The sequence below is a fragment of the Penaeus japonicus genome, unplaced genomic scaffold, assembly GCF_977035675.1.
Source record: "Penaeus japonicus unplaced genomic scaffold, GWHDUDI00000001_assembly GWHDUDI00000020, whole genome shotgun sequence".
Taxonomy (NCBI): domain Eukaryota; kingdom Metazoa; phylum Arthropoda; class Malacostraca; order Decapoda; family Penaeidae; genus Penaeus; species Penaeus japonicus.
Genome location: NW_028234422.1, coordinates 28464794 through 28484002, shown reverse-complemented (window position 1 = coordinate 28484002; position 19209 = coordinate 28464794). Strand labels below are relative to the sequence as shown.

The following is a 19209-nucleotide window of genomic DNA, read 5'->3' as shown; positions in this document are numbered from 1 at the left end:
GCGTGAGCGCGATTGAGCTTAATATATGGATGTGTTTATATTTAAATAATGCCTTTACTTTATTATGTACATTCCATTATCTCCCGTTCTTTGTTTACTTTAGCACATATTTAGATTTAATAATGTCTAACTTACCTGTGAGTTTCAATACATATAGCGACCAGTTCTTTAAAACAGAGCAAAAAAAAACATGTCATGTTTTAGTAGTAAGGATATATTGAGACTCTATAAGATGTTAGCAATTCATATTATAATACAAAAAAATACATCACTAAATGTCTAATATAAAATAATCGTTGTTGTTATTGTTATCATTATCACAGTTCGAAAGAAAATATATTTCTTTGAAGCGTATTTTAATCAGATCGTTCACATATGGCGTTGTAGACTTTATTCTGATCGTAGTTGTTATTTTATTTAAGGTATTGCGTTTTTTTATGACACGTATCCGGATTCGTTTATCCAAGATATAAAAGATGTGTTCTTTTTGTTATCGCTCCAGCTGTTAACTACAAGATTCATCTGTGATATTTCAGGATTCTGCTCAATAATTATTATTGCAACAGTTGGGTGGTCAACGCACTATGACCATGGAGTTGTGACTGAAACAATGCATTGTTTCTCTTTTCTTTCGCTCTCCTTAACCTTAACCCTCTCCCTCTATCTTCTCTTTTCTTCCTTTCTCCCTCTTCCTCTCTCTCTTCTACTCCCTCTCCCTCTCCCTTCCCCCTCCCCCTTCCCCTCCCTCTCCCTCTTCTTTCTCCCCCTTCTTCCCTCTCCTTCTCCTTTCTCTTTCTCTTCCTCTTCCTCTCTATCTCTCTCTTTTTCTTTTCCTTTCTCTCTCTCTCTCTCTCTCTCTCTCTCTCTCTCTCTCTCTCTCTCTCTCTCTCTCTCTCTCTCTCTCTCTCTCTCTCTCCTCTCTCCTCTCTCTCTCTCTCTCTCTCTCTCTCTCTCTCTCTCTCTCTCTCTCTCTCTCTCTCTCTCTCTCTCTCTCTCTCTCTCTTTCTCTTTCTCTTTCTCTCTTCCTCTTTCTCCTTTCTCCCTCTCCTTCTTCTCCTCCTCCTTCTTCCTCCCTCTCCCTCTTCCATAATGCATCATCTGCTCTCTCCTATTTCATAAAGGCATTCTTATCCCATGATAATATATAATCATATTGATTGATTATTCTAAAATTACTTGCTGCATCAACAGTTCATTTAATGTTGAAAAAGGAAAAACTTCAAAAGAGGTTTTATAGAACTAGTGAGTTGTTTTTTCAATACAGAAGCGAGGCCTGCAAGTTAGCATAATTGCAGGATAGCAGCATATGTACAATCATACATTTACATGGTCCAACTGCAACTTTTCCTTTGTTTTATGTCATTCCTTTTCTTTTCCTCACATCTGTGTTGCCTCATAATCTGTGTCTCACATTGTACTCTCATGGGGCAGTGTACCTGTTATCAATAGGAAAAATACACTTGTATGTCCCAAAAAGTGTGAATAAATTGAATTGAAGTTATTGTTGTTTCAATATCCTCTTTGTTAAAAAAAAAAATTCTTGGGAATCTCCAAACAGTTTGATTGTGATAATTATGATTACACTATGGCCAAAAAATGTAATAGTTTAATTGATAATGACCTTGATAAAGTTTGAAATGCATAAATAATCTACTGAAAGGAAGCACATTTACTTGCTATTTATTCTTACACATTCAAATAGCTCATATACAATCATTTATACTTCTTATTTTCCTGGTGTTCATTTCTTTATTTGATACTTTTTTATCTAAGAGTACTTTACTTTACTCTCCTCTACTGGAGGATCTATATTATTACAAATCTATAAAATCCATTACAAAATTACAAAATCCTTGTTAAAGGCAAATAAACATATTTTAATACCGTAATGCATTTATTACTATAAAAAAAATTAAATATAATCTTAATATCAAAATATACAAGTTGTCCTTCTTTCTTACAAAGCTATTTTTTTTTTACATTTAACATCATTAACCTGAATGAAATCTTGTCTTTCTTTAACTGAGGAAAAGTCACTGGGTATCTGGATTACATTTTGAAATAGTGATTCTTCATGCCCCCTTCTAACTTATCTTTTAAACAGTGAATTACTCTTCATCTTCTTTTTCATCCTTTTTGCATCAATCCAGCCGCTTGATTCCATTTTCTTCTTGCTGTCTGCCAGAATGCGTTCGTACTTCTGCGAATCCTGGGAATTTTCTTCATCCTTGTCCGAGTCAGTATCATCATACATGACTCCTCTTTTCTTCTGTGATGATTTTGCTTCGGAGACTGTCTTTGATCTATTCAGTACTGGTTTACTGCCCTCTTCCTCTTTTCTACTGTCTCCAGTTTTATCCTCCAAATCGGACTTCTCCGTCTTAACTTCCTGTCCTAAACCTGAGCCCACTTTTTTCTTCTGACCACTGAAGGAGCCATTATCACTGCTCTCACCAAACAAACCATAATCATCATCACTTGAATCCATGACAGGAACAAAATACTTTGATTTGGCAGCCTGACTGTTTTTACCAATTCCCTGGCCATCCTCAGTATTTCTGAATTCATTCTTATTCGTTCCCTCTATGTCAGTGCCTGTCCCATTACTCAAATGGTTTCTTGTGCTGCTTTCTTGCATATCCTCCTTAATGACTTTCAGCAAAGGTGTTTCTTTTATATCTCTTACATCTTCCTCCTGCGATGGTGGTTTAGAAAGCTTGGGTTTAGATGCAGATATCCAGCCTGATGAACTGCTGGCCTGTGAGGGACGATTGTTGAAAGTGTCTAGAGTAGGTTGCGATTTATAGAGCTGCTTGGAAGAGACAAAACTACTGGCTTTACTGCTGGTCGACTGCTTTGATTCTTCGTCTTTGTTCTGTAAAGGGAAATAATTTGTTAGTTCACAAACACTGTACACATTCACCAAAAGTTTTCAAATTCAAACCAAAAACATTTGCTAAATAAGTAATCAATAATGTTAAAAAAGGTAACATACTCAAAAACAGACAAATCCCTTAAGCCACATCTTCAATATTTACCCTACGTGCCATCAACCAAAAAACAAAGAACACTAGAACACATATCTAAACACATCAACAAAATACAATACAGATCCATCTAAAATCCAATCTTGGTCTTAAGAACTAGACCTTACAGCCTGAGAGATAATTTTTCTATCCTATTTTACCAATGTACTTCCTTAACTGGATCTTACTGCATCATTCATCCAAATTCCTTTTTTCATATAGTCTCTCATATTCTAAAAATGGAAGATTCAGAGGAAACAACTACACAAAATCATGCTTATTCATAATCATCCATTTCTTAATTCTTTTTAAAAAGACAGATAAATGTAACAAAGGAATTACAAAGATACATTTATGTTTAACTAAAATCACCCATTTTTCGAACCTCTTATACAAAAAAAAAAGAAATTAAAACCATTATCCCACAAGACAAACCAACATCCAAACAATCGCAGGCCTTCCCTGCTGATTTCCACTTACATTTCCCGAATCCTCTCCAGCATCACTCTCACTCTGATGCGAGAGATTATGCTTGAGGCAAAACTCCTTGATATGCTTGACTATGGCAGGACCAAATTTCTGCACCTTCACCTCAGGAATGCCTTCAGCTGAGAAGCAAATACAAATTAGGTATATCTAATAACATGAATGATCATCCACATCAAAACTTTTGTCAAAATATGAAAAGTATTTCATACTGTCAGTCAATGGATATGTCAAGTATAGTTTATCTATTTAATATTTCTAAACCTATCTTGAATCATTCATATGTATCATAAATCCAAAGCAAAAGTTTATGATATCAGTATTAAAAATTAATGACAATAAATCTTCAAAGTAAAAAATAACATTTAATTGAAACAACATATATGCACAGCAGATTTTTTACTATTCCATTCTTACTCTTTCGCAATGCACCGAGTGTCGTTGGTCTGGACTGAGTGAGTTGCAACAAGACTCTGTTCGTAGCCACCAAATACGGCATGAATCCACTCTCCTCTCCCAGCTGGTTACGTAATTCAATCAACGACTGGTACAGTTTAACCTGAAAGAAAGAAATGATTACAAGAAAAAAAATAGCTCATTTTCGTCGTATCATTCTATGCATTGTGGATATCAAATGGACATATGGAAATTAAGATTTAGAAGAAAAAAAAATAGAAAACAGAGTTAAAACTTGAATAAGACAAAAGAAAAGGAAACAAATTTCACATTATACTCAAAATACACATTCATCTTCCAAATCAGAGTACCTGGAAGACACCTACTCAAATAACTTACAATAGTCCCAAATATATCAAAATTCTACCAAAAAAAAAAAAAAAAAAAATGAACACTTAACTCAAATAATCATCTCAAATAGCTAACACTTAAAGTCCGGAAGGGGAAGAAAGGATATACATATATTACCAAACCATACGATCTCTCTCATGCTCTCACAAAAACAACCTTCCCTTATTAGAACATATCCATCAACAGACGCCGCATTCATCATGTCTTATGTTCTTTTTCTTATGCATTCCGTCACGTACCTTTAGTTCCTCTTCTCGAGGATCGGTCGGCGCTGCCTCCTCCTTGCTGCTTTCATTCTTTGGCACACTTTCTTCCTTGGTCTCTGTTTTTGTGCTTGACATCGGCTTCGGCTTCTGTAGGTTGGAGAGGCCACGGCAAAGGAATTCACTGTAAGGAGTACAGGGGATGGTAAGAGAGAATTAGGAATTATGATCCAAATGAAAAAAGGTTTGGCAACAGATAAATAATAATAATAATAATAATCACAAAGAATTAATAAAAAATAAAATAAAATAAAATAATGATAATAATCATAATGATGATAATGATAATGATGATAACAATAACAATAATGATAATGATGATGATAATGATAATAATAATAATAATAATAATAATAATAATAATAATAATAATAATAATAATAATAATAATAATAATAATAATAATAATAATAATAATAATAATAATAATAATAATAATAATGATAATAATAATAATAATAATAATAATAATAATAATAATAATAATAATAATAATAATAATGAAAATGATAATGATAATAATAATAATAACAATAACAACAACAACAACAACAACAACAACAACAACAACAACAACAATAACAATAACAATAATAATAATAATAATAACAATAATAACAATAACAAAAATAATAAGAAGAATACTAATGATAATAACAATAACAATAATAATAATAATAATAATAATAATAATAATAATAATGGCAGCAGTAAAAACAACAATAACAATAACAATGACAATTAAAATAACAATAATAAAATGAATAAAATAATAATAATCATAATAATAATAATAATAATAATAATAATAATAATAATAATAATAATAATAATAATAATAATAATAATAATAATAATAAATAATGATAATAATAATAATAATAATAATAATAATAATAATAATAATAATAATAATAATAACAATAATAACAATAATAATAATAATAATAATAATAATAATAATAACAATAATAATAATAATAATAATAATAATAATAATAATAATAAAAATAACAATAACAATAACAATAATAATATCTATTTTATGTCCATTTCTTTTTTCTGGTGATCATATTCCATAATGGAACATAATCAACTGAAGTTATATTCACATTCTCTGGTGGCACATGACAACTCCTCAAGGGATGTAGAGTAGTCAGTGCTATCAGTAGAGAGCTATAGGTCTAATGATTATGCAGATAAAAGTGTCATTGCATGCTGTTTAAAATGCAAGTTTTGATGCTCTTGTCCTTTGCCCACAACCAAGCTTGGCCACAACAAAGTTCCATCAACTTTAGGTCTTAATAAGAATAACGACAATCTCGAATACAGTATATAAAATTGCAGGTCTTGAGATCATTACATGATGTAAAAAACAGTGTCTATGAATAAAATCATACATTATTTAATCGACCTCAAGTTTCTGGTAAAAGTCTTTCATATATTCTTATATTCATTCATACACAGCATTCATAATTTCAAATACCATTGAGAAAATCAATATCTTTTATCAATAATATTCATAGAAATCATTTTCTTCAAGTTGTATTTCTATCTGTATTTCTATTTGTTTTTCTTTATGGAATTCACATACATACAATTGTGTCTATCAAAGCTTCAATCTTTCCACTGAAACAAATCCAATGTATAAAAAGCTCGAACTCAAGGAACATAACAGCAACATATCCTACCTTGGTGTGAATTTGCGGCGGCCACCAACTGGGGTTGGGTCTGAAGCTGTAGGTCTCTTTATTGAAATAACATAACGCAGCTCTTCAAGCATGGTGGCTGATGGCTGAAGGAGGATCTTGTAGCTGTAAAAGGAAGGTTACATTCTTACACCTGAGTTCTTAATAAATAAATGGATACATATAAAATATATATAATGAACAACATGACTACGAAAATACCAGGAACTATATCACAGGATTCGTGAAAATCTATCCATCAATTTTACAGTGTTTCCAGGAGCATGTGAAGGAAAATGAAGTTAAGAGTATCTTGATGTAAATCTTTGACCAGAATGCAACAATCAAGTATACTTAGAGACTTTATAATTACATAAGACTCAAACAATAAAACATGATAGTAACAAACAAAACCAAGGTAAAGTGTGAGTATACAGATCAAGCAACAAGATAACTGAAAAATATGTACAAGTCTAAAAAATAATCATAAAAATGATAATTGACATTCTTTCTAAAAATCCAACTCACTTTGGGGTTCTCAAAGCCCTATCTCCTTCCCTGGTGATCCCAATGGCATCGTAAGCAAACGTCGAAGCAGACCTGCCCCATCCCCCTCTCCCTCTTCCACCACCTCCTGCACTGATGGTTGTCTCTGAGAGATAGCCAGCAAATACCAACATCTTGCCTGTACAAAAAAATAATGAATAAATAAAGGACAAGAACACTAAGTTGTATAAAAAAGAACAAAGAAAGTGAATGAATGAAAAAAAAGTTAATATCATAATGTTAATGCTCTTCTTTTTTTTCTTCTTTTTTTTTGTTAAACAGAATTTTGCAAGAAATATCATGGTTATACATGGCAAATTGTGAAATGAATGAAATGAAACAAAATACAGCATTAAAAGAAACAGTTAGTATAAAAATAAAAATCCATGATCTTTGGACCACTACATCAGGTGAAGATCCATGACTCATCTTCAGGTAGGATCACATAAAAGTGTCCTTTTCCATTCAAACTTTACCAGGTTCACGATTCTGTAAAACATTGAGTATTCCTGAAATTCTGTCTTATCACATTTTCCTGGCTTTAGGTTTATGCAATGTATTTTCCATTCTTACTAAGAGCCTTCCAGTATGATTCACTCCTGTTTTTGCCAGCACCAAAGGATTCTATTCTCTTCCATTGTGGTCGAACCCTCTGGTTGTTTGAACCTTTTAGCACAAGGATGAGCGACCCCATTGCGCATTGTCCATTACAACCCTATGAAAAAGAAAACAAATATGTAACTCAAATTGATCAACATTCTAATCATGGTCTTTTAATCAACTAACAAAGGTTAATTTTATAACAATACACAAAATTTGTAACTTCTGCTTCAGAAATTATATGAAAATTTCCATAATTTCATCTAAAGGAAAGCGCAAAACTACAATATCATGTTAATAGAATGACATTAAAAACACAATACACTATCTCACAAGTTAACTCATTCAGTATAGGAGGACAAGCAAATCATGTTGATGCTACAACAGCAAACAACGTTTGGTCTATTTACTATAATTTTTTAGTTATCTCATGAAATTACTCACATCTGCTGCCTTTAAAAGGTTAATGGCATCCACAGTGAAGTCATATTTTCCTTCATTGTCAAGAGCTGCTTCCACCCTGCTCTGGCCTTTGCTGATTCCTCCACCTGACAGACTAAAAAAGTAGAATTGTTATGTTTCTGTATGAGAAGTCTTTTAGATGAATATTCAAATTATAATCATTTTTAAAAGAACTAGAGAGCCATTTTACTCAGAAAAGGTAATACAATTCTAAGTAATTCATGAAAGAGTTAACACAGAAAAGATTTTTTTCCAGTCTCCTACGTCATAGAATAATAATTAAAAACAAAAAGATGAAGAATAAAGTTTCAAAATACACATATATCAGAATAACATAAATATATCAAGTGTCACAAAGAATTCTCATCTGAAATCCCAACTATCACTTACAACTTTCTTCTCTCTCTCTCTTTTATAAACAAACATTCAAAACCCTTTTTTCTATCACTAAAATATCTTTGTTTTATCAAGATTATTAAGTTCTAGTAAAAAATAAATAAATAATAAATAAAAAAAGGGATCACAGTCACCAACTTTCTTATGAATAGAGTTAAGCCCCCTTTAAACTTTTTCTCCATCCCTTATTTCTCACTCGCTCCAGTCTGAATACCCACATGCGAGTGCAGTTGTCGCAGCAGTCGCTTTTGGGAGTCTTGTCCGGAGGGCGGGATGTGAAGTGGGAGAGGATCTCTGCTCGTCGACAGGTTGTAATGGTTAAGAACCTTTCCATCCTGTTCATCATCTCCTTTCGTCTTTCCTGGTATCGCTGGTTTTTTATTTGGCTCAAAAAGTACCTGAGAAAGAAGAAAACTATGTCAAGATTTTGTATCCATCTTCATTACTTTTTTTTACTATACTATCATTCTCCCCCTCTCATATTACACATTTTAGGATTTTTGGGGTAGAGTTTATATGCTTGATCAAAATACTATCTTTAATAATCCAGGCTACAGTATCAGTTCCAATTAAAAACACTTTTCTAAGTATTCACCTACTTTCCTTGTGAGCACAAAATCATGGAATCAAATTTAATTCACCAGACTAAGTAAAACAAATCTTAACTGCAAAGATACCTTCAAAAAATGAATATATATAATCTATACACATAAAGTAGAAATGATAGTTTTAGTCACTCCCTGTTAGCCCGTTAACGACGGATGACGTGGTTTTTCGTCATACACGACGCAGGAGCTCTTGCCTGACAATGGGCGTTATGACGTTCGGGGATTTTGGATCACTATGTTATTTTATTGTGCTATGAGTAATAAGTGAGTAATGTTGACAATTGCAGTCATAATTATTATAACTGCCGTAATATTAAGCAAAATGGGTTTCAACTCACTTCCAAAACCTAGATGGCACCACTTTCTTCTCGCACCAGCTGGAGAGAGAGCCTTGAATGGCACCCATCTACGGTCTCAAGCAAGCACTATCTTTATAGAGGGATGGCACATCGCAAGTTGCCGACCTCTTGCTCTAAAGTACCGCAGATGAAAGATGTGCAGGCAGAACGAGAGGAGGAAGGTGACTTACACCATGCCCAATGCCAACAATGTGCCCCTGTGTCAGTAGGGATGCCTTTTATTGTGGCACTCACTGTCAAAAGCACAAGTTTCCTTCCTCTTCCCTACCTCTTCATTTTGGATAGTTATAAGTTTCGTGTTTGTTCATGACAGCACACAAATACGAAAAAATAAAGTTGCTTTTTGTCCCCCCCCCTATAACAGTAATACTTCTATCACATTGAGTATAAAGAAAAAAATGAGTTGATATGGACCCTGAACTACAATTTTAGTCATCTGCAGAAATGATGGAACCTGTGATATAACAGATATAAATTTCTAAAAACAGTAAAACATACAAAAAAACAAAACACAAATATGGATCTAGCTCTACAATGAGTGACTAAAGGGGAGTGGGAAAAATCAAATTATGTGGTAAAAGCTACCTCGATCAGAAATAAAACTCATCCTGGAGCCTGTGTAAGCAAATCTATCCCCCGTCAGCAACGGGTTAAAACATTATGATGAACATGCTAACCTTCCAGTAAATGACATTGAGTAAATCCATATACTGCATTTTCAGATGAGATACTTAACTGAGCATCAGCTTTTAAAAACTGGCAAGCTGTTTTGCATCCCCTATTTTGGTGTGAATGGGACATAACAAGAGTGAATTTCTAAATCTAGTACCGCCAGGCATTTTTCCTCCCACTTCAAGGCCACACAGATCTATGTTTTGCATCTCTTTACCTCTTCCTCCCACATTGAATTTTCTCAATTAATACTTTTTTCTAATATTCCCTAACTAAAGTCTAAGACTTACTCCTTCATGATCTACAGATCTGAATAGTAAAATTCTTCAATACACTAATTCTAATACTCTCTTATAACATAAATTCATTATCCAACTGTCTCATAAAACTAAACTCACCTGTGCACTGCAAAGTCTTCTGGTGCATAGAGAACAGTACACACTGACGGCAGGCCATCTCGTCCCGCACGACCAATCTCTTGGTAGTACGACTCATGGTTGCTTGATGCTCCATAGTGGATGACTTGCCGAACATCAGGTTTGTTTATACCCATTCCGAAGGCAATGGTGGCAACAATCAGATCCACCTAGGGAGAGGAAAAAATGTTCGGAACAGCTAAATAGGGAGGAGGAAATAGACAAAAAAATATTTTCTGATATCTTTAACCCTTTCCCGACAGGACACACGCTACGTGAAAACCCCTATGCCGGGCGTTTGCAATATTGCATTGTAATCGTCACACTGGCATGACGCCCCGGCATCAGGATTTTAGCTGTGTCACACGAGTGTGACGCACCGTCATCGTTGGGTTAAGTATATCAGATATGTATGAGAAATATATAAGAAATAAATACTCTCAAGAAAATGTAAATGATATCTTGAATGCTACAGAATTTTAAAGAAAGGCTACAAGGGTATTTTGTCAAATATCTCTGAATCCCAGAACTATACCATCTTCATGAACAAAAGACAACCATTACCAATAATAATACTGTATAACATCATATATATAGACTATAGTGGATACACTGAAATGAAACAGACACAACTAGAAAGGAAACAATAAAGCCATGCTATCGTGAATCAAATTAGTTGTAGCATTACTGTTTAATAGAGATATTTCCTTTCGTACAATTTAACTTAAATGTCACAGATTAACTGTTTCTTTTCATGTTCCATTTCTTCATTCCTTTTCAAGCATCACTTTCAATGAAACGAACCTTGTCATAAACAAACTGTCTGTGTGCCTCATCTCGCTGACCAGGTGTCATCCCTGCGTGGTACTTCACACATTTCATGCCCAAACCTGTGGAAACATAATATATAGGGACACATCCTTCCTCAAACTCTGGAAAAAATCTCTTTGTGAAATGTAGAAGTAGGAAAAAGGAAGAGCAAAATAGAATGAAAGAACAAAAATTAAAAAGTTAAAGTAAAATCTACTTTTGGATCTTTGAGCCCAGCAATTGAAGGCTACATGATGGCTTAAAGAGAACCATCTTCAGTACAATGAGATTTGTAAGTGTAATTGCATTGTGACTACAAAAACGCTTGAATCATTTCTCACAGTTAACCCCTTCACTACGGGCAGTAGAAAACGCCCCTCACACCGTATCCGGGCTGCCGGCGTGTACCAAATTTTAAACGTCGCTATTGAATATGACAAGTTTTAAGCCAAAACCTCAACATAATCATCATGTGTTATATATCAAAATATGCACAGTTAACCTCTTCCCCCATATGCATGTGACAAGTTATACATGGGTTGGGAGGAAGATGGAAAGAGTGACCTTGGTGGGAGACCTCACTCAGATGACAAAAGAAAACGGTTGGAGCAATATGGTAAACTAATCATAATAAGTTTTATATTTTTACATAATGTTCCATAAATAAATAATAAAATTATTGCCAGCAGGGCCCATCAGTGCCTCCCCTGGTATAAGCGAATCCCACTCTTATGTAATAATAATGAAAGTCAAGTAATATATCGTATCATATACGACCTCTATTCTGAAAGATCTCGCACAGTATCCGGAAGAAAGAAAACTTAATTCCACCAGAATTCAGCCATGACGCAGTATGCGCGTCCTCGGGTTTTTCATGAGCGTTGCGAGAACGCAGTATAAGCGTCCTCGTGTTGAAGGGGTTAAACACAATATAATGCAAAACACCCAAATTTAGAAAAGAGGAAAACACAATAACAAGATACACTTACATTAAAAAATACACAGACCTGATATTACCTAAATCACACCTACTATATATCCATTCTTAGTAGGACAACACATTTTATATTACAAAATATCCAAATCTATGAACTGAAGTCCCTTTAAAATATGAAATGCAATAACAATTACATATATTCACAAAAAAAAAAAAAAACATGATTATCAATCTCCAATACACTACTATACATCTTTAATAAGAAAACACACTATGTAATGTATATAATCTAAATTTCACATCTCCCAGTTTTAATTGATTTCAATCTTAAAGATAAAAATAAAAATAAAACACACACACTTACCTGACAATGCCTGAAACACTTCCTCAGTGCTCTTCTTAGTAGGACAATACACAATGGTAGATCCATCTGTGGCGTATTTCCCGTGACTCTCTTTGTGTAAGAAGGGAAGGAAGTTCTCCACAATACCCTTGACTTTGTTCTTCACTTCCAGGTACAAATTCGGCCTATCAAAACTGGTGATGGTTATCTCTGGCGACCTGCGAAAAGAATAAAATAACAAATGTTTGGCAAATAATATGTGATAATAATATGTAATCTGGTGTAGTCTAGCAAGTCTTATCCTACTACATCCATCATCTTTCCTCTTCCCCATATCCCTCCTGGATACGTATGGCTATTTTTTTACCTCTATTTCTTTATGCATGACACATAATGACTTCATGATCCATGATCATCTACCCAACCCCATCCCCATTCCTTTTCTCTGCTGACTTAAGGATACACTCACACGGTAATACTCTTCAAGTTTTTCATTTCCATGCAGAATCTTGGTGCTGGGTGACATGATATCATGCTATGCAAATATTTTGCTACCACCAGGTGACTTCCCATCCCACCGTGATCTCTCCCTCAAAACATACATCTTACATCATTACTTATGTACAGAATCATAGGAGTTCCATTTGTATAGACACATTTTCATTCACTCATGAAAATAAAGTAAATAAAGTCACTGCACGCGCTTATCATCTAGCTGGCAGGAGCAGTAATATGCTAATATAAACCCTAGCATGAATGGGATAACCATATGCACCACTATGTAGTATGTGTTTGAAACATGAGTGAACTATACTTTTTCTGGTCTTGGAATGTCGGACACTAAAATTGGCCTTAGTGAAACTTAAAAAATTGGGCTCTAATTACAACTGGGATGACAGTTGGGGGAGGGGTAAAAGGCAGTCTTCAAGGGTTAATCCTTCAATGACGGATAACATGACATCACGTCATGTGGTGGCAGCAGGTGATCACAGAGAGAGGGGATGAATAGCCCTAGGAGTTAGGCCTGCGCACATTGAAAAACCTGGAGTTAAGATCAAGCAGAGCCAAATCCACTCCGGCATTATCAGGTTAATATTACCATTGCCTTTATCAATATTTATTGTGATTACCATTACCTGTACCATTACCACTACTAATAATTCAAACCAATAATATCAATATACACTAATAGCTATATCATTCCAACTGTGATTATGACTTTTTGATGAAACAACACACTCAGTCCTAATCAGTCATAACAACAGTATCTCAAACTCTTAACCACATGGGTAGCATACACACCTCAGGCCAAGAGAAGAGCAGATGTCCTCACGCACCATCTTAGTAGCTGTGGCAGTGACAGTCAAGATGGGAATCTTTGGAAAAGTGGTTCTGAGGACTCCCAGTCGCCTGGAACATTAAATTTCTAGTTTATGAATGATGTGGAGATAGATAACCACATGGTTCTGTACATATAAAAAACTTTTTTTTCATCAGTGGTAGTTTATATTCTTTTAACCTGTTTTCACCACATACTTTCTATATTACACACTTAGGCCTCATTGTATGTATCAAGTAAATATTATTCAAGTATGCATAATAAAAAGGATACACTGCAGAAAGCTTAGCGTGAATCCTGTAAAAAAAGCTACATACTCTAATTACTATTCCATGAAAAAAAAAAAATACAATTAAATTATTTATCATTGTCCTTACTATCAAAATGTCATATCAACAGAACAGCACACTCTCCATGTATCGCAAATGCTTATCCCAAAAAAATGTTTAAAGCTAGCAACATCTAAAATTGTATATAAAATTCAGTAAATTCAGTCGAGAACTGAAAAAGATATAAATGAGATTAAAGGATCACATAAGGTAAGATGTACATTCAACATAAGTCTTCCCTAGAATAAAATCTTGCCTTGTGACATTTTCTACTGTCATCCATACCTACTTTCAGCATCTGACATCTCAACTTCAAATAGATAATTGCAGCATCTCATCTACATGACCATGAGAAACCCACCTGTACGATACCCTGAAGTCATGTCCCCATTGGCTTACGCAGTGAGCTTCATCTACGGCAAACAGGGAGATTCCAACTCTCTTATCCAGTGTCTTCAAGACATCCGGACAGGCTGGAAGAAAGGCAATTGATTTCATTTGGTTAACATTATCTTAAAACTTGTCACTAAAAAATTAATACAGTCTTTAATTATCAATCTGTACTGTGCTTATGATACTGAAGGACAAGGATAAACACAAGTCATATGTTTTTATTTCCTGCTATTTTTTCAAAAACCTCTTTAATAAAACATAAATAGAAAACTATTACTAGGTGTTATAAACCAATCAACTCATAAGCATTATATGACTAGTAAGTCAGACAAAAAAAAACAGGTTTATAAGACAAAGACTGACTGATTTAGAAGGAAAAGCCTTTATACTATTAGATTAGAAGAAATTGTATATCAGACTTAAAATAGCCTATATACACAGCTAATCATTTAGTTAAGTTTATCAACAGCCTACATAATTCCAGTTGATAATATACATACCATCGATAAATTCGGGAGTGACATATACAATTCTATACATCCCAGCAAGCATCTCTGTATAGACTTCAGACTTATTTTTCTGAGCACTGCCTAAGTAGCAAGATCCTATGTTGGATGCCTGTCAAACAAGACAATTATTAACTCATAAAGTATAAGGATGCATTACATCAATAACAAATAAAAAATACAAACCTGTAACACGTAAGTAGTACTTCAATAATTCAGTTTAAAAAGCACTGCCACTTGTATCAAGCATGAAGACAAATTCTTTCTTAGTACTTTTGGCTTCTGTGCTCATCATATCTTAATGTTTCCTCTGGCAAATAATTTTGACTATCGACTTTTCTATATAAAATGCATTCCAGATTAGCTTTAAAAGATTTAGTGAAAATAAAGGAAATTCATGCCCACTAAGCTTAGTATCATTTCCAAGCTCTCATACACTGTAGGTAAATAATACTGTTTATATCAATAAAAAAACAAAAACTAATGCCCTTGCATTATATGCCTAATGCTCCATAAAAAATAAAAAAATTATTGCTTTATAAAAGAAACTCCATTTCCACTAATGAAACTTCCCCTCACCTGGAGAGCTAGAACCTGGTCCTGCATAAGGGAGATCAAAGGAGAAACAACCACTGCCACACCGCCGGTATACACTGGTGGGAACTGGAAACACAAACTCTTTCCGTAGCCTGTTGCCATCACCACGCAGTTATCACGACCCTAAAGGTGGAGGAGAGTCTCAATATGTATTTGTGACGAGGGGTAATAAATGTATTTTGTGGTACCTGGTTAAACAATCCAAAATAAAAAAGAAATTGGAAATTAATAGTCTTTTTCCTTCTCCAGATTTTCAAACCAAATTTCCATATTGTCTGATGGAAGCACATATAGAAAGTACATCACAGAAAAGAATGAATTCCAATTGATTATACTTAAAGTTTGTAATCATGTATTAAACAAAAACATATCACGTACATATGCAAACATACCTAAAAACACAATTTCTCTATTCCTTTTTTCTTTTCTTTTCTTTTATTATCTACATATAATAGAAAGCAAAACTGAAAAATTAATAAAGTAGAATTATAGATACTCATATAAATTGATAATGAATATACAAATAAACAAAAAAATAAATACAGAGATAAACAAAAACATATAAATAAACAACATAACAAACTGATAAATAAATCAATATAGAAAGAAAGACCAGCAAAATTACATTCTGAAAGTAAACCCATATTAAAGATATTTTCAAAGATCAAGACGCTGCTCCCAAACCAACCTGCAACACAGCATGAATGATCTTCCACTGCATAGGCCTGAAGGAGGAGTGGCCAAAGGACTTCTGTAGCACTTCCAGATGGTGCTTGGAAGGAGGGGGGATTCCCGAGGGTAGCGTCTCCTCCTCGTATACTGTTGTGCGGTCCTGGGATGAGTTGAAGGGTATCATTAATATCCTTAGATATGTTGGTAACTAAAGAATGAGGGACAACAGGGTAGGTACAGTAATTGAATGAATGTTGTTTAATGAATGTTATTCTGGGTGCCCCTGGGTGGGCTAAGGTTACTAACCTCCTCCTGGAGGCCAAACTCTTTCCAGTTCCTTGCAAATGTCCTACAGTCCCCACTGGACTCGCAGCTAAGACAGAGAGTGCAGCGTCGGCTTGCACAAAACCAAGAGCTCTTTGCTAACAACACCTGGCTGTCTCAAACAACCAGAGTGCTGAAACGCTTTGAGCTCAAAGAGACACTACTGATTAAGGGCATGGACCATCCCCACCCTGATTATGTCTCAGCCCCGCCGTGGGCACGATCCTTGATAGAGTTCTCTGTCATGAGTCTATCAAGAAGAAAAACACAGTACTCACCGCCTCTATTGAACGACACAGAGAGGAAGCGAGAACCTGTAAAAGTTCAGTTATGATGATCAGATGAGTCAGCACTTATAGGCGAAGCGACGTCTTCGCAAAATCTCTCTGAACTGAGCTGAATTGACTTCAGCGATGATGATCAGATAAGATTAGATAAGATGAGTCAGCACTCATAGCTGGCAGAGGCCGGGCCGCCTTGAGCATATAGCCCGGGCGAAGCGACGTCTTCGCATATCTGTCTGAACTGAACTGAATGTTGTTTATTACTTCTTGTTTGTCCTCTCATATTTCCTCTTATGTTCTACTGCTCTCTTTGGCCATGGCTCCCACAACTGTCCTTTCCCTGATAAGTTTGCAAATAGTATATCAATTGCTTTTGTTCATAATTTTCAGAGAATTTTCCAAGAAATAAATAATAATTCATGAAAACTGACCATAACGATCTTCATCTCACCAGTGCTGACCCTTGCTGGTCATCCATTCCTTCAATGTCATCCTCAGGGAAGTCATCATCGGGGAAATCTTCAGGGAAGTCATCATCTGGAAAGTCATCTGGAAAGTCGTCCTTGGGAGAGTCATCCTTAGGGATGTCTTCTTCTCCTTCCTCCCATCCCTCAGGCAGGTCCTCCTCAAAGCTGTCCTCCATCATGGCCTGCATGGCAGCCTCCACCTCCTCCTTCTCTGCTTTTGTTGCCATCTCCTCAACCTCTGAAATGAGGATGCCATTTATCTTTATCTTTTTCTTTTTTTATTTGTTTTATAAAGTGATGTTCTTTTTTTAAATTCTATACATCATATCTATTCTTCTTCTACTTGACCTACTTGATTTATCATCTGTCTACCGATTGCTATCATAGATTTTTAAAAAATGGAATATTTTTGTTTTGTATCTTCCTCAACTCCCAAAACATGACTGTCTATCTGTTAGCTTTGCTTTTCATTTTGTTATTCTTGATCTATCTATTAGGATATTTTAATTCATCATCTCCTTTATAAATATTTTGGAAGAACTAAAACCTTATAAGACAATTCCTTCATAATTACCACATCAGGTTACAAGTAAGAAAAAAATGCAATATCAATAATTATTATTATTTCCATAATTCTAAATATACTAACTACATCTCCAGTGAATCCCTAGTTTCAAAATGCCAAAATATCAGAAGACTATGCAAAACCCTCAGGCAATAAATATAATCATATCTTTAAAATAAATCTGTTTCATTCTCTCACTTGGCAAGTTTACAAGATTATCTACCATAACCCAACTTATCCAAACTTTTAAAAAATCACATTCTTTGATATTCATCCCCTATATCACATAATACCTCTTCAAATGAGAATTCAGGCTCAAAAAGCTGAAGAGCTCTACGGATTCACAACGAACGTATTTTTGGCTGCAACATCTTAGATGATTCTTTGGAAAAATGTTGTGTTTTCCTTTCACAAAGGAAGAACAAGATCCCAGAAAAGTGTGGGGGGTGGTGTTCTGGTCATATCCCATAATGACCAGATCATGAAATAACATTATTCAACTGCACTCTTCACTGCTTTTGCCTATAATAAACATGTTATTGGTCAATGAAATAACTAGTTTTTAGATTGATACTCAAAATAAGTGACTCCTACATCAATTAGTTTTAACCCATTCACGCTGGGGCAATTCCAGCTCTGAATGGTCACAATGCTGAGGTTTTCAAACACAAAAGCCTAACGCCACAGGATTCTCAGGTGCACTAGCCATAAGCCTGGGCTGTCTGCTCACTAACCCCAAGCGCCGGGCTTAACCAAATATCTCATCGCTGGTGTCTGACACAAAAACCATGAAACGTGTCAGCACATCATCCAGCATGAATGAGTTAATTAAAGTACTACATTCATACAATACTCTTTCAAACAATTGTCAACTGTCCTTAAAAACACTGAACATCACCTGCATTAGGTGTAATTCACTAGAGAATATGCAGTATAAGACATGAAATGAAGCTGAAAAGTTACGATCTTAAACAAGATATATTCCTACAAATGACGGTAAATTTTCCGAACAACGCCGCGTTACGAAATACCACAAAAGTGGTATCGATGGATTCCTCTCAACCTCTACTATTCATATATAGTGAAATTAATAAGCGCTTGCACCCCTGAAGCCCACAATCTGGGTCCCGATAGTAGGGGAGGGCATGAAGTGGATCAGGGAAATTGTGGGGTAAAATATGAATTCCGGCCATATTTCGTATGAAAAATCTTAACCAATTACCTACCTAACTTTGCTTAGGTTTGAAGTTTACCCTAGCCAAGGGGAGGCTTTGCCCCCCCCTGGACCCCCCCTTTTTAAGGCACTTCATACTA

The 19209-nt window shown here is 34.8% G+C and overlaps 1 protein-coding gene across 3 annotated transcripts in view; it reads right to left on the bottom strand.

The window, feature by feature from the left end:
* Nucleotides 1–1875: 1875 nt before the first annotated feature.
* LOC122262222 (uncharacterized) overlaps nt 1876–19209 on the bottom strand; it is an 18572-nt gene continuing 1238 nt past the window's right edge. For 2 of the 3 annotated variants that reach the window (XM_086548273.1, XM_086548274.1), the window contains exons 2-19: nt 17315–17568; nt 16272–16415; nt 15566–15706; nt 14981–15098; nt 14449–14560; nt 13722–13829; nt 12441–12637; nt 11134–11219; nt 10312–10499; nt 8493–8672; nt 7861–7972; nt 7390–7531; nt 6799–6955; nt 6274–6396; nt 4559–4706; nt 3930–4071; nt 3507–3634; nt 1876–2875 (exon numbers count right to left, since the gene is read on the bottom strand). In XM_086548273.1, coding sequence (XP_086404399.1) covers nt 2090–2875; nt 3507–3634; nt 3930–4071; nt 4559–4706; nt 6274–6396; nt 6799–6955; nt 7390–7531; nt 7861–7972; nt 8493–8672; nt 10312–10499; nt 11134–11219; nt 12441–12637; nt 13722–13829; nt 14449–14560; nt 14981–15098; nt 15566–15706; nt 16272–16415; nt 17315–17557 — 3255 coding nt within the window. In that variant the 5' untranslated portion in view covers nt 17558–17568 and the 3' untranslated portion in view covers nt 1876–2089. Of the gene's footprint in view, nt 2876–3506; nt 3635–3929; nt 4072–4558; nt 4707–6273; nt 6397–6798; nt 6956–7389; nt 7532–7860; nt 7973–8492; nt 8673–10311; nt 10500–11133; nt 11220–12440; nt 12638–13721; nt 13830–14448; nt 14561–14980; nt 15099–15565; nt 15707–16271; nt 16416–17294; nt 17569–19209 lie in introns of those variants that run through there. The other variant, XM_086548275.1, reaches the window with a different exon arrangement.